The sequence below is a fragment of the Bufo bufo genome, chromosome 8 (genome assembly GCF_905171765.1).
Source record: "Bufo bufo chromosome 8, aBufBuf1.1, whole genome shotgun sequence".
In the NCBI taxonomy this organism is placed as follows: domain Eukaryota; kingdom Metazoa; phylum Chordata; class Amphibia; order Anura; family Bufonidae; genus Bufo; species Bufo bufo.
Window position 1 is genome coordinate 180,957,223 of NC_053396.1, and position 16,769 is coordinate 180,973,991.

The 16,769-nt window shown below is 43.9% G+C and overlaps 1 protein-coding gene across 2 annotated transcripts in view; it reads right to left on the minus strand.

Annotated features, from left to right (window-relative positions):
- Positions 1 to 1,112: 1,112 nt before the first annotated feature.
- The window catches only part of AKT2 (AKT serine/threonine kinase 2), a 61,973-nt gene continuing 46,316 nt past the window's right edge, over positions 1,113 to 16,769 (minus strand). For both annotated transcript variants that reach the window (XM_040442296.1, XM_040442297.1), the window contains exons 13-14: positions 15,893 to 15,995; positions 1,113 to 1,375 (exon numbers count right to left, since the gene is read on the minus strand). In XM_040442296.1, coding sequence (XP_040298230.1) covers positions 1,293 to 1,375; positions 15,893 to 15,995 — 186 coding nt within the window. In that variant the 3' untranslated portion in view covers positions 1,113 to 1,292. The remainder of the gene's footprint in view (positions 1,376 to 15,892; positions 15,996 to 16,769) is intronic.

Below are 16,769 nucleotides of genomic sequence, written 5' to 3' on the forward strand. Positions count from 1 at the left end.
CAAAAAAAAGGGTACATTCACAAGCTAAATTAAATAAGTATTAGCAAAACATTTCCAAACTGGTGCATGGGACTGCCCCTTTAAGGATACCTTCCTAAGAGCAAAATTCAGCTTTCGCTAAGTTAAGAAATGAATTATTGCTCCTGAAACGGCTGCTTTTAGTTATTATTCGTCTGGTACGGTTTAAAAAAAGAACAATCTTTACAGGAAAATCCTGGTTATAGTAAACAAATCCCCCCCCTGGTTTTTAAAGGATTCCCGATGAATGGTACATTCCTTAATATTTGAAGAGGCGGGACATGTCTGACAAAGCTCTCCACCAATGAGTTTTCTTGTTTCTTACCACATGGTGAAAGATACATTGTCAAATCGCTGCTGACAGAAAAAACAAAAAAAAAAAAACACTAAATGTTTTCCTTAAAGAGCTACAAACACATACACAAAATTAAAAACAAAAATTATTGCTGTCGACCCCAAAATCCATTTTTTTTTTTATGGGGAAGGGGGTTGGGTCGGTGGGAAGTAACATGAATACATTCAGCTATTTAAACTAAGCCTCTTACATGCTCGTGAAAAGCGGGAAGGCATACACACCGTACTTAAAGGTGTACACGCCCTAATTACAGAAGATCAGGCCAGTAACACAAGTGATGGCAGTGCGCTAGAGCCCCGCCTAGTGGCCATGAAATTACCTGCAGACAAACAAGATGTGGTGAGGACGAGTACAAGAACGTGAAGGGAAATGCTTGAATATGATAGTACGATTGCTCCATGTACCGACCAAGTGGAAAGAGCACCATAAGACCCACTTAACCGCCTGGACACGCTACAGCCTACGTTTCCCTACCACGACATGCACAAATAGGGAGACCCGTGGAGCACAGCTACAAAATCATGGTACCGTTATGAGGGCGGGACGCCGTTCGTGGCCGAGCGGGTCCCCTGTAGGAGAAGGCAGTAGCTGCTAAGGACTTTGGGATGGCTTTCCTGTGTCTCATCAACACTATGGCTTACAATCCTGTTACGCCCCAGCAGTGAAAGGCAATTAAACAGATATGAAGAAATTATCAATCCACGATGACGGTCCGTGTTGTAGAGCAAATAGTCATTAGTTTTTTTTGTGTGTTTGTTTTGAGTACATTTTGAAAAAGAAAATGTGGTCTCTTAATCAGGATTTGGGGACGGTAGGCGAATACACAGTTACTGCCCCGTTTCACAAAGGGGCAGGATTATCTCCAATTTCTTTCAGTAGAAAGTCTTTAAAATCCCCCCCCTTCGTGTGTCTCTTGGATTTACTCCCGAATGCTGGCCGAGTAGGAGAACTGGGGAAAGTGGGCACGCTGGTCAGCTGCTTCTAAGGCATCCAGGTTATCATCTGCAATGGGAAAGCAGAGGCGTCAATTCATATATTACTATAATAAATATTATTCCAGTCTAATAACGGATATGATACAATAAAAAAGTGGTCTTAAAAGGGGTTGCCAGTGGTATAAATATTGATGACCTATCGTCTTGGCACCCCCGTCGATCATCTATATGAAGCGGTTGCGGTGCTCGTGTGAGCGCTGCTTCCTCAAAGTTTACCTGTGCACCATCTTTGTGGTGGCAGTGCAGTGTAGTCACAGCTGCTCGTCTCATACATTGTCAGACTCCCGCCAATCTGATATTGATGACCTATCCATGTTATAATGCGGTGTGAACATAGCCATGGTATGGTTACATGCACACGGCAGTATAGTTTATGCAGTTTTTGCTGTGTTACTGCACCAAATCTGCATATATTTCCTGAAAAGTTTGACACAGATTTGCCAGAGACCTTTGCATTGCACAAAATTAAATCTGCTCTGAAAATCTTCACGAGTAATTAATATGCTGTGGATTTCAAAAGTCACACCGCAGGTTAATTCCCAGGCTGTAAAAGTCCTCACCGTATAGATTTATCTAAGCTACTTCTGCTAGTTTCACACTAGCGCAAAACTGCTACGACAGACTGTTTCTCTACTGCAACAGCCTGCTGGAGTTCGTCGCATCCGACATAGCTGGACACTACCTATCCCTGCCGGAGTCCTTCACTATAATGGGATCTGGCCCGTTTCCGGCATTAGTGCCGGGAATCAGCCAGACAAAAACTTCTGCTTGCAGCAGTATCTGTCCAACCAAATACCGGCACTAATTCCCACCAGGTCCCATTATAGTTAATGGGGCCTGGTGGTGCTCCAGCAGTTTCTGGCTATGCCAGATGCAATAAACGTCAGCAGGCTGTTCCTGTACCACAGAGATGCTCAACCTACAGCTCTCCAGCTGTTGTAAAACCACAACTCCCACCATGCCTTGCTGTAGGCTGTCCAGACATGCTGGGAGTTGTAGTTTTTCAACAGCTGGAGGGCCACAGGTTGGGCGTCCCTGCTCTACCAGAACAGCCTGCTGGAGTAGTTTAGCTCTAGTGTGGTACTACTTTTCCATAAGGAAAATCTGTGCACTAGGGTCCATTCACACGTCCGAAACGGTTTTGCAGTCCGCAAAACACAGACACCGGCCATGTGCGTTCCGTATTTTGCCTTTTCTTGTCAGTGGCTGCGGACAAGAATAGTACATGTTCTATTTTTTTGCGGGGCCGCTGAATGGAAATGCGGATAGCACACTGTGTGCTATCTTGCATCTTTTGCGGCCCCATTAAAAATGAATGGGTCCGCACCGGTTCCGCAAAATTGCGGAACGAATGCGGACCCATTTTGCGAACACCATGTGCATATCCACTAGTAATCATTTGTAATGATTATTTTCTTGCATAAATCAGTAATTGCATAAAGGTAAGCGCCCTTTACACTGCTGGCAAAAATCTGTACAGTATAAACAGAACAGAAAAAATGGAGGCGGGGAATGCAACTGCAGAAACATGCGGAAAAGGAAGAAAAACACTCAAAACATCAAGGGCTCTCTGCACAGTGTTCAATCCATTTGTCAGAGGTATATGTCATGAAGATTCTGACACGTACCACTATACAGGCATAGGTCACCCATTGTCTCCAGTTGTAAAACATACGTGTGTGTGTTTATTTTATATATATATACACACACACACACACACACACACACACACACACACAACACGAGGAAATTCGGCGGCACCAGTAAACTGGCTCAGGTGCAAATAGTCTGGTGACCAATGAACATTCGAATCCAAAATCATGTGACCAATTAACATGTGAAAATCATTTGTCTAATTGACCTCTCCGTATCATGTGATCAATTACATATGTAAATACCCTAACAAATAGTGCATACAATTGAACCTGTTATAATACATACAACCACCTTACATCTAATGGTATATTTGCCAAAGTGAATATACCCATGATATCGGTGAACTTCATCCTTGTGGAGATCATAAATAGTGTATAAATCATTAAAATATTCAACCATGTAGACAGGAAGAAAAAGGCGTTAACAAGAGACATGACAATGCCAAACAATACCGCGCGTCCATGTGAATAGTGGCCAAAGCTGGCGTTTCTTCTAACTAGCACTGCAAATACCACAGTGTGTCAAAGACAAACCTCACACTCCCGAATTGCACGTGCAGCTCCACTATATCTCATGTTTGGAAGCCAGCGCATGCGCATAGTACGGCATCAAATCAAAGGTGCCATCATTGTTTTTGGAAGGATTCCAGTATTTCCAATTTGTCAACATAGCTATCCGGACCAAATCGGAAAGGGATCCATCCTCCCGGGTGGATCAACCCCTCCAAAGTTGTGATCAGGTAAGGGGGACCCCACACGTGAATGCGGTGTGCCCCAGGCCATCTCACCGTTACGGTCCATAGAAAGTCTAATGGGGATCTCCCATATATATATATATTAATAACGGACTGAGATTAATTTGACACAAAGTGGAAACATTTAAACAAGTAAAACCATCCAGTTATTTCTATCTGCATGGAGCGCCGCGCACTGTCGCATATGTTCACGCTTCTTTATTCCCCTTCTTCGCATCAGTCTACATGGCATCTAAAAAGGAGAAAAGAAGAATTACTCATGTGCTTGTAAATCTAAATTCCCCCTACAATACAGGGATTGTATTCGAAAGCATCAATCATGAAATATCAGGCAAGCTGCTATTAGACACCTCCAGGGTTATATTCAACATTTAATCCCTTCGGTTTTAAACGGTCTAAGGTGTATATCCACCACATTTCCTTATTTTTCTATATTTTAAGTCTATTGCCCCCTCTCCTGGGGGAGGCACATGGTCTACAATCCAACATTTTAATTCACGTTCCACATGTTTATGTTCAGTAAAATGACTCGGTACCGGTAAATCGCACCGTTTCTGACGTATGGAAAATCTATGGTTATTCAATCTAGTTTTTAAATCGGTGGAGGTTTCTCCCACATATAGGAGATTGCATGGGCAAACCAAAACATAAATTACAAAATTGGAGTTACACGTCAAATGAAAATGAATGGGGTATGATACTCCAGTGACGGGGTGTGTGAAGCTGTGTCCTTTGCCAATATGCTTGCAATTGACACGGAAAACGACCCAAACCACGTTTTGTGAATTTCATTTGATGTGCTCTCTGTTTAGGGCCACAGGCTGCTCTCACTAATTGGTCCTTCAGACTGCTGGCTCTCCGGTATGACAACAGGGGAGGCCGTCTGAATTCTTGATCATCACTGAATGTATTCCCCAATATACTCCAATGACGTTTAATAAACCTACCAATAGCAGCGCTTTCCTCCGTGTGAGGAGAGAGAAAAGGTATCCTGCGTGAGGAATTATCAGTACTCTTGCCTGCTAGGGTGTCGGCTCTATTGATATTGTGCGCCCTCTGTTTATGCAGTAACTTAGGCGGATAGCCCCTGTTTTCAAATTTCTTTGACATTTTGTCAAGGGCCTCCGGCAGATTACTGTCCTCTGAAGTTATCCTTCGTACTCTCAAAAATTGAGAGTACGGTAAATGTTTCACCATGTTTCTCGGATGATTACTATCATAACGTAATATGGTGTTTTTATCAGTGGGCTTCGTGTACAGTTTTGTAGGGAATCTGTCCCCAGAGAATGTAACCGTGGTATCAAGGAACTGTACCTCAGTGTATGAAGAGACCAATGTAAATTGAAGATCGCTATTTTTGCTATTAAGGTAAGTGTGGAAATCAATCAATGCATCTTCGGTACCGGTCCAGATGAGGAAGACGTCATCGATGTAACGCCACCGCCGCAGAACATGTCTGAAGTGGTGTGAAACATAGATGACGTCCTCCTCAAATTTTCGCATGAAAATATTGGCGAACGTAGGGGCCACATTGGACCCCATCGCCACGCCCCTTAATTGTTTATAAAAAGTGTCCTGAAATAGAAAATAATTCCAATGTAGGACAAGCTGCAAAAGAGAAAAAATTCCTGGAAGGTTTAGTCATAGAGGAGAGCTCTAGCATATGTTTAACTGCTGCTATACCTAGTGTGTGATCGATAGAGGTATAAAGAGAAACCGCATCAAAGGATGCAAGGATATAGGATCGCTCATTGTCAATCTCAACTGCATTAAGTTTACAAAGAAAATCTAATTGAATATGCGAGACTGCCCCTGTTGCAAAATTGCGGAGTATACTATCCAAAAATATAGCAATATTACTAAATATCGACTCAGAACCTGATACTATCGGCCGGCCAGGGGATCAACCAGAGACTTGTGGACCTTGGGGAGCACATATATCACAGGTGTGACTGGATGTGCCACCACAAGGTACTCACAGAGGTCCTGATCAATCACCCCCGCCGCCAATGCATCGGTGAGGCATTGTCTAATGATCCTGGCGATTTCAAATTTAGGATCACCATATACACTTTCGTATCACCAAGTTGGCACTCTATTTCCGCAATGTATTTATGTCTAAGATGACCCCCCCCCCTGTCAGCAGGTTTAATTATCAAAAGGGGATCATTCCTTAATTGTTCCAGAGCGGCTATCTCAAATTTGGTCATATTGTGACGTGTAAATGTGTTAGTAACAGATGACTTGAGAACAGATAACTCTTTTTTGACCACATTCATATATGTCTCCAACGCTGGGTTATTAACCACAGGTGTGAAGGTGCTTTTAACCGGCAGATTGAGTCTCCTCATACAAAATTCACTTGTCTGAGGAGGGTCAGTCCGCAACTTAGTGTGGATGCAAATTTTCTATTTTATGGCCCTAAAAAAAGCATATAAATCCGTCTCTAGATTAAACCAATTAATAAATCTAATAAACGAAACCGCACCCGAAGAGGGGGACGCAGACACAGACGCCAACAGAAGAACCCGGAACAGCAAGGTGCGCTCTCAGAACAAACCGCACATAAAGAAGAAATGACTGTCATTAATTTGTCCTCAAAGTTAACTCCATTTCAAGTGAGTGTACTCTCCAAAGGATTGTCATATTGTCCTAATACACATGATAATTGGTTTAATCTAGAGACTGATTTATATGCTTTTTTTAGGGCCATAAAATTGAAAATTTGGTTCCACACTAAGTTGCGGACTGACCCTCCTCAGACAAGTGAATTTTGTATGAGGAGACTCAATCTGCCGGTTAAAAGCACCTTCACACCTGTGGTTATAATAACCCAGCGTTGGAGACATATATGAATGTGGTCAAAAAAGAGTTATCTGTTCTCAAGTCATCTGTTACTAACACATTTACACGTCACAATATGACCAAATTTGAGATAGCCGCTCTGGAACAATTAAGGAATGATCCCCGTTTGATAATTAAACCTGCTGACAAGGGGGGGGGGGGGGGGTCATCTTAGATGGACATAAATACATTGCGGAAATAGAGTGCCAACTTGGTGATACGAAAGTGTATATGGCGATCAATGGTGATCCTAAATTTGAAAATCGCCAGGATCATTAGACAATGCCTCACCGATGCATTGGCGGCGGGGGTGATTGATCAGGACCTCTGTGAGTACCTTGTGGTGCCACATCCAGTCACACCTGTGATATATGTGCTCCCCAAGGTCCACAAGTCTCTGGTTGATCCCCTGGCCGGCCGATAGTATCCGGTTCTGAGTCGATATTTAGTAATATTGCTATCTTTTTGGATGGTATACTCCACAATTTCGCAACAGGGGCAGTCTCGCATATTCAAGACACGACCGATTTTCTTTGTAAACTTAATGCAGTTGAGATTGACAATGAGCGATCCTATATCCTTGCCTCCTTTGATGCGGTTTCTCTTTATACCTCTATCGATCGCACACTAGGTATAGCAGCAGTTAAACATATGCTAGAGCTCTCCTCTATGACTGAACCTGCCAGGAATTTTATTTTTTCTCTTTTGCACATTGTCCTACATTGGAATTATTTTCTATTTCAGGACACTTTTTATAAACAATTAAGGGGCGTGGCGATGGGGTCCAATGTGGCCCCTACGTTCGCCAATATTTTCATGCGAAAATTTGAGGAGGACGTCATCTATGTTTCACACCACTTCAGACATGTTCTGCGGTGGTGGCGTTACATCGATGACGTCTTCCTCATCTGGACCGGTACCGAAGATGCATTGATTGATTTCCACACTTATCTTAATAGCAAAAATAGCGATCTTCAATTTACATTGGTCTCTTCATACACTGAGGTGTACAGTTCCTTGATACCACGGTTACATTCTCTGGGGACAGATTCCATACAAAACTGTACACGAAGCCCACTGATAAAAACACCATATTACGTTATGATAGTAATCATCCGAGAAACATGGTGAAACATTTACCGTACTCTCAATTTTTGAGAGTACGAAGGATAACTTGCCGGAGGCCCTTGACAAAATTTCAAAGAAATTTGAAATCAGGGGCTATCCGCCTAAGTTACTGCATAAACAGAGGGCGCACAATATCAATAGAGCCGACACCCTAGCAGGCAAGAGTACTGATAATTCCTCACGCAGGATACCTTTTCTCTCTCCTCACACGGGGGAAAGCGCTGCTATTGGTAGATTTATTAAACGTCATTGGAGTATATTGGGAATACATTCAGTGATGTTCAAGAATTCAGACGGCCTCCCCTGTTGTCATACCGGAGAGCCAGCAGTCTGAAGGACCAATTAGTGAGAGCAGCCTGTGGCCCTAAACAGAGAGCACATCAAATGAAATTCACAAAACGTGGTTTGGGTCGTTTTTAGTGTCTTAGCGGTGTCAATTGCAAGCATATTGGCAAAGGACACAGCTTCAGTCACCCAGTCACTGGAGTATCATACCCCATTCATTTCCATTTGACGTGTAACTCCAATTTTGTAATTTATGTTTTGGTTTGCCCATGCAATCTCCTATATGTGGGAGAAACCTCCACCGATTTAAAAACTAGATTGAATAACCATAGATTTTCCATACGTCAGAAACGACAGATTTACCGGTACCGAGTCATTTTACTGAACATAAACATGTGGAGCGTGAATTAAAATGTTGGATTGTAGACCATGTGCCTCCCCCCAGGAGAGGGGGCAATAGACTTAAAATATAGAAAAATAAGGAAATGTGGTGGATATACACCTTAGACCGTTTAAAACCGAAGGGATTAAATGTTGAATATAACCCTGGAGGTGTCTAATAGCGGTTTGCCTGATATTTCATGATCGAATGCAATCCCTGTGTTGTAGGGGGAATTTAGATTTACAAGCACATGAGTAATTCTTCTTTTCTCCTTTTTAGATGCCATGTAGACTGATGTGAAGAAGGGGAATAAAGAAGCGTGAACATATGCGACAGTGCGCGGCGCTCCATGCAGATAGAAATAACTGGATGGTTTTACTTGTTTAAATGTTTCCACTTTGTGTCAAATTAATCTCAGTCCGTTATTAATAAATATATATGGGAGATCCCCATTAGACTTTCTATGGACCGTAATGGTGAGATGGCCTGGGGCACACCGCATTCACGTGTGGGGTCCCCCTTACCTGATCACAACTTTGGAGGGGTTGATCCACCCGGGAGGATGGATCCCTTTCCGATTTGGTCCGGATAGCTATGTTGACAAATTGGAAATACTGGTATCCTTCCAGAAACAATGATGGCACCTTTGATTTGATGCCGTACTATGCGCTGGCTTCCACACATGAGATACAGCGGAGCCGTGCTACTGGCGGTGGAGTGGAGCCGAGCTGCACGTGCAATTCGGGCGTGTGAGGTTTGTCTTTGACACTCTGTGGTATTTGCAGTGCTAGTTAGAAGAAACGCCAGCTTTGGCCACTATTCACATGGACGCGCGGTATTGTTTGGCATTGTCATGTCTCTTGTTAACGCCTTTTTCTTCCTGTCTACATGGTTGAATATTTTAATGATTTATACACTATTTATGATCTCCACAAGGATGAAGTTCACCGATATCATGGGTATATTCACTTTGGCAAATATACCATTAGATGTAAGGTGGTTGTATATATTATAACAGGTTCAATTGTATGCACTATTTGTTAGGGTATTTACATATGTAATTGATCACATGATACGGAGAGGTCAATTAGACAAATGATTTTCACATGTTAATTGGTCACATGATTTTGGATTCGAATGTTAATTGGTCACCAGACTATTTGAGTGCTATTTAATGAAGGCACAAGCTTGTATATCTTTGCTTGAGAAAGGCTCAGTTGTGAGCTGAAACGTTGCTACTGTTCCACATGGGTGAATAAAGACATCACGTTTTTTCAAGTCTTGGAGTGCGGTCCGATTTCATGCGTATATTAAGGGTGAGAAGCTTATTCCCTCTGGACTTTGCATCTGAGCCAGTTTACTGGTGCCGCCAGATTTCCTCTTTTGTTATATATATATATATCACACACACCAAATGCAGCGATCTGACACATGTAGCATTTACAGTTGCCTTGAGTGAGTGTCATTTTTTGTTTAATTATTACTATGTACTGATTTTAAACTACTCAAAAGATGTTGGCATTTTGTTGGCATGCAATCTAACATCTACAAGGACCGGCAGACTCTCCTGATGCACCATGCACACGGCCGTTGTTTGGGTCCACATCCGAGCTGCCGTTTTGGCGGCTCGGATGCGGACCCATTCACTTCAATGGGGCCGCAAAATATGCGGACAGCACTCAGTGTGCTGTCCGCATCCGTTGCTCCGTTCTGTGGCCCCGCTAAAAATATATAACATGTCCTATTCTTGTCTGCGCTTTGCGGACAAGAATAGCCATTTATATTGAAGGCTGTCCGTGCCGTTCCGCAAATGGCTACTGCTCCATACAGTATTAGAACGAAGTTTTATGAGAATCGACTTGTGATGATTTATCCGAAGTAGATTCGCTCATCAATGAACACAATGGGCAATAACTAATGATTGCCAGTTATAGTCACCCAGGGTGACTTAACCCCTTAAGGACACAGCCTTTTTACACCTTAGGACCAGGCCATTTTTTGCAAATCTGACCAGAGTCCCTTTAAGTGCTGATAACTTTAAAACACTTTGACTTATCCAGGCCGTTCTGAGATTGTTTTTTCGTCACATATTGTACTTCATGACAGTGGTAAAATGAAGTCAAAAAATTATTTTTTTTTGCACCAAAAAATACCTAATTTAACAAAAATTTGGAAAAATTTAGCAAATTTCAAAGTTTCAGTTTCTCTACTTCTGTAATACATAGTAATACCCCCAAAAATTCTGATGACTTTACATTCCCCATATGTCTACTTCATGTTAGAATTGTTTTGGGAATGATATTTTATTTTTTGGGGATGTTATAAGGCTTAGAAGTTTAGAAGCAAATCTTGAAATTTTTTCAGAAATTTACAAAAACTAAATTTTTAGGGACCAGTTCAGGTCTGAAGTCACTTTGCGAGGCTTACATAATAGAAACCACCCAAAAATCACCCCATCTAAGAAACTACACCCCTCAAGGTATTCAAAACTGATTTTACATACGTCGTTAACCCTTTAGGTGTTGCACAAGAGTTATTGGCAAATGGGGATGAAATTTGAGAATTTCATTTTTTTGTCTAATTTTCCATTTTAACCCATTTTTTCCACTAACAAAGCAAGGGTTAACAGCCAAACAAGACTGTATCTTTATTGCCCTGACTCTGCCGTTTACAGAAACACCCAATATGTGGCCGTAAACTACTGTACGGCCACACAGCGGGGCGTAGAGTGAAAGGTGCGCCGTTTGGTTTTTGGAGGGCTGATTTTTATGGACTGGTTTTTTGACACCATGTCCCATTTGAAGCCCCCTGATGCACCCCTAGAGTAGAAACTCCCTAAAAGTGACCCCATCTAAGAAACTACACCCCTCAAGGTATTCAAAACTGATTTTACATACGTCGTTAACCCTTTAGGTGTTGCACAAGAGTTATTGGCAAATGGGGATGAAATTTGAAAATTTCATTTTTTTGCCTTATTTTCCATTTTAACCCATTTTTTCCACTAACAAAGCAAGGGTTAACAGCCAAACAAGACTGTATCTTTATTGCCCTGACTCTGCCGTTTACAGAAACACCCAATATGTGGCCGTAAACTAATGTACGGCCACACAGCGGGGCGTAGAGTGAAAGGTGCGCCGTTTGGTTTTTGGAGGGCTGATTTTTATGGACCGGTTTATTTACACTGTGTCCTGTTTCAACCCCTCTGATGCACCCCTGGAGTAGAAACTCCCTAAAAGTGACCCCATTTTGGAAACTACGGGATAAGGTGGCATTTTTTTGGGGACTATTTTTAGGGTAAATATGATTTTTGGTTGCTCTATATTACATTTTTGTGAGGCAAGGTTACCAAAAATTTTAATTCTGAAATTTCATCTCCATTTGCCATTAACTGTTGAGGAACACCTAAAGGGTTAATAAAGTTTGTATAATCAGTTTTGAATACCTTGAGGGGTGTAGTTTCTTAGATGGGGTCAGTTTTGGGGAGTTTTTACTCTAGAGTGCATCAGGGGGGCTTCAAAAGGGACATGGTGTCAATAAAAAAGGCCATCAAAATCGGCCTTCCAGAAACCATGTCGGTCCTTTCCTTTTGCGGCCTCCCTTTTACTGATACAGCAGTTTACGACCACAAATGTGGTGTTTCTGTAAACTGCAGTATCAGGGTAATAAATATTAAGTTTTGTTTGGTTGTTAAACCTTGTTTTGTTACCGGAAAAAACGGATTGAAATGGAAAAGTGCCAAAAATAGCGGTTTTGGCACCGTTTTTTTTTTTTTTTTTTAACCGTGTTAATCTGGGGGGTTAGGTCATGGGATATTTTTATAGAGGAGATTCTTACGGACGCGGCAATACCTAATAAGTCTACTTTTTTTTACAATTATTTAGGTTTTTGACTATATTATCTTTTTTGATACAAATCTTTTTTTTGGGTATCTCTAAAGTCTAAGGGTCATTTTATTTTTATTTTTTTATCCAATTATCTCATGTGGGGGCTCATTTTTTGCGGGAGGAGCGGACGGTTTTATTGGCACTATTTTGGGGGCTATATGACTTTTTGATCGCTTGCTATTAAACTTTTTATTATGTAAGGTGACAAAAAAAAACTTTTTTTGCACCTTTTTTTTTTTTTTTTTCTTGACCGTGTTAATCTGGGGGGGTTGGTCATGGGGTAGTTTTATAGAGGAGATTATTACCGACGCGGCGATACCTAATATGTCTACTTTTAATAAATTATTTTAGTTTTTTTGGGTGTCTCAGGTCTGAGAACCATTTTTTTTTATCCGATGTCAGTGCTAAATTGGGATATAAATTTAGTACTCCATGGAAGTGTGATACTCCCTGAAGCAATTGATAATGCAGAGGCCCGGATGATTGGGGCACGTGTCGCACTGAGTAGTCGTGTCCTTCCGTATCCCCCTCCTGCGACACACTCTGCACTTTTTTTGGGTTCGTCCCTTCTTTCCAGTATGGGGGACCACACCTGGAAAGTGTTGGCCAGGGACGATCCGGGCACCTACAGTTCCCGAGGTACTCCGGCCTGCTCTTTCCCGGTCCGAAAAGATCAGGGCCTTGAGGACTGCCTCATAGAACTGGAGGAATGTCCCTGTGCTGCCAGCGCTTCGGGATAGTACAAAAGAGTTGTACATGGCAACCTGCACCAAGTAGACCGCAACTTTTTTGTACCATGCCCGGGTTTTGCGCATGGCATTATATGGCTTGAGGACTTGATCCGAGAGATCAACTCCTCCCATATACCGATTGTAGGCGACGATACAATCGGGCTTGAGGACCGTTGCCGCGGTACCTCGCACAGGGACAGGGGTGATGCCGTTACCATGAATTGTGGACAGCATAAGGACATCCCTCTTGTCCTTATACCTGACCAGCAACAGGTTTCCAGTGGTAAGGGCACGGGTCTCACCCCTGGGGATAGGTACCTGGAGGGGGTGGGCAGGGAGGCCGCGTTGATTTTTCCGCACGGTCCCACAAGCGGACGTGGATCTGGCGGCAAGGGACTGGAACAAGGGGATACTGGTATAAAAGTTATCCACGTAAAGGTGGTAACCCTTATCCAGCAGTGGGTACATAAGGTCCCACACAAGTTTCCCGGTAACACCCAGAGTGGGGGGACATTCTGGGGGTTGAATCCGGGAATCTCGCCCCTCGTACACACGAAATTTGTAAGTGTACCCTGAGGTACTCTCACAAATTTTGTATAGCTTCACGCCATACCTCGCCCGCTTGGAGGGCACATACTGGCGGAAAATGAGTCTCCCCTTGAACGCAATGAGAGACTCATCAACCGCGACCTCCCTTCCAGGTACATAGGCCTCCATGAATTTGGCCCCAAAGTGATCGATGACCGGCCGTATCTTATACAGACGGTCATGGGCAGGATCACCTCGGGGGGGACATGCTGCATTATCGGAATAATGCAGACATTTCCGGATGGCCTCAAACCGGGAGCGTGTCATGGCTGTACTGTAAAGTGGGGCCTGGTATAGGACGTCCCCACTCCAGTACAGCCTGACACTGGGTTTTTTGACCAGGCCCATATGCAGCACGAGGCCCCAAAATATCCTCATTTCGGCTGCACTGACCGGCGTCCAGCCACCGGGCCTGGCCAAAAAGGAGCCCGGGTGTTGAGCGACGAACTGTTGGGCGTACAGATTCGTCTGCTCCACCATCAGATTTACCAGTGGGTCACTGAAAAAAATGACAAAAAAAGTCATATTCAGTGTAGCCCACTGTGGAAATCTGGATTCCTGATTGGCCTACAAAATCAGGAATCACGGGCTCGTATCGCTCTGGGCTACACCAGACAAGTTCACCGGAAGGGGGCTCCGGTGGATTTAACTGGTGGGCCGGGAAACCAGTACGAGCCCCAGAGCTGCTCGTACTAGTGTGGGCCACAGGGTCCCTAACATGGCGGTCCCCTTGCTCCGCCTGGTGGCGTCTCCGCCGCCTTGAGGGCTCATCATCATCGCTAGATGATGAGGAGGATGCGGATGACAACAGGAATGTGGGGTCATCCTCATCCTCACTGGGACTCTCGGAGTCGGAGGCAAGCTGGGCGTATGCCTCCTCGCCGAGAACGTCCGGCGGGCCATAGGGGAGTGTGTGTCTGCGTGTATATGTGCGTGTGTGTAACTCTTTATTTTGTGTGCGTGTGTGTGGGGGCACGGGTGTTCACGAACTCACCCTAAAACTAACAGAAAAAAAATAAAATAAACTAACTAAAAAAAAGGGCAAAAAATGTGGGGGAAAAAAATCAAAACCGCTGATCAACTGTCCGAAGTTGATCAGCGGTGGGGTGTGCGATGCGCTAACAGTGGCCGGACACTAAGTGCCGGCCACAATCAGCGTACAAAAAAAAAAAATAAAAATGCACCCCAAAAAAGGTGGGGGGGGGGGGGGGGGGGGGGGGGGGGACAAGTGGCAGCACCCCTGGGGGGGGTCTAGGGTCACACAGCTGTGCTGTGGACCCCAGACACGCTAACTTAGGGTGATGCAATCAAAGTAAGAAAAGTTCAGAAACTAACTTTCCCTTTTTTTTCCCTGCCTAAAACAAACTTTCCCTATGCTGTCCCTATGTACCTGATGGGGGGTGCTGGGGCACAGATCGGGTCCTGGGGGCACAGATCGGGTCCTGGGGGTGCTGGCAACGATGGTGGGCACACGTGCAGGCAGCTCCTCTCTCCTCCGGCTCCGGAACACAAAAGGAGGAGGAGAGGAGCGCCTGCCTCTTTTGAATTTGGCGCCGGACCGCCCACAGACCAATCGGAAAGCGATCCTAAGTGGTGATGTCACCATCACCACTCAGGATCGCTGGATGGTGATTGGTGGGGTGAAATTACACCACCATCACCATCCTGTTCCGGGTTATCGGGTCTTCAGAGACCCGAACAACCCGGAAACGCAGAAAACCGCAGGTCTGAATTGACCTGCGGTTTTCTGCGATCGCATACATGGGGGGGTCACCGGACCCCCCGGCGCATTTGCCCCAAGTGCCTGCTCAATGATTTGAGCAGGCACGGGGTTCCGATCACCGCCCGCCGCCCGGCGGTGATCGAAAATACACAGGGCGTACATGTACGCCCTGTGTCCTTAAGTACCAGGGCACAAGGGCGTACCTGTACGCCCTATGTCCTTAAGAGGTTAAAAAAAAAAAAAAGTTTAAAAATATAAACGTTCAAATCACCCCTCTTTCCTTAAAATAAAAATACTTGACCTGGTGAATGAAGATAACAGGTCAATTTTACCGCATAGTGTACAGTGTAAATAAGAAAATCCATTGTCAGAATTGCGTTTTTCCAAATTCTACCCCATTTGGAATTCTCCCCCCCGCTAAATGGTACGCAACCGTAAATGGCGCCATTAGAAAGTACAAACTTGTCCAGCAACAAATAAGCCCTCATACCGCTATGTGAATAGAAAAAATAGGACTATGGGAAGGGGGGGGGGGAAGGTGTTACTTACATCTGTCTGGAGGTGTTACTGTTATGGATTGAGCTGTAAATTCATCGTCAAAATATCTGGTGTCGATTTCAGAAGTGACTTGTGGCTTAAAGGGTGGGGTGAGCTAAATGCAAACAAACAAGAAGTAATTAATCAGGTGACCGATTCCAATTAGCGAGTTCCACAAGCACAAACATTTTCCAAAGTAGACAATCCATCACTGTCACTGGTAGTAGCACGATCACAATGCTAAAGCTGAGCACACGTAACATCAGTTGCAACCAGTTTTCTCCTTCTGCAAAGCTGGACACGATAGAGACATGCGTATGTGCACAGGTCTGGACAGAAAAATGTAGCGTGCAGCATTTCTCTGTCCAGTGCTATATGACATTCGGTATTGCATATAATGCACCAGATGTATGTGAATGGTCCAATGAAAAAACTATGGGATCAGTTCTAGCTTCAGCTTCCCTCCAGCATTTTCTGCATCGTGCCAGAGAGAAAATGAGCCAGATTGCCAGACATAAGTGAAGGGGCTCTATGAATATCATGAGCAGTTTAAGGTGCCCATACACATTAGATGGAAGCCAGCCGTTTCGTCGCCGGAACTGCCTGCCAGATCAGGCAATCTGCATGCAAATGGACAGCATTTGTAGACTGATCCGGATGCAGATCAGTCTCACAAATGCATTGCAAGAACGGATCAGTCTCTCAGTTTGTCATACGGACAAACTGATCCGTTTCATTTTTTTTTTCACATTTTTACCGGTCTGCGCATAAATCCGGCACTAATACATTTAGTACCGGATCCGGCACTAATACATTTCAATGTAAACTAATGCCGGCAACTGATCCGGAATTTTGGACGAAGCATGCTGCGGTATATCTTCCGTCTAAA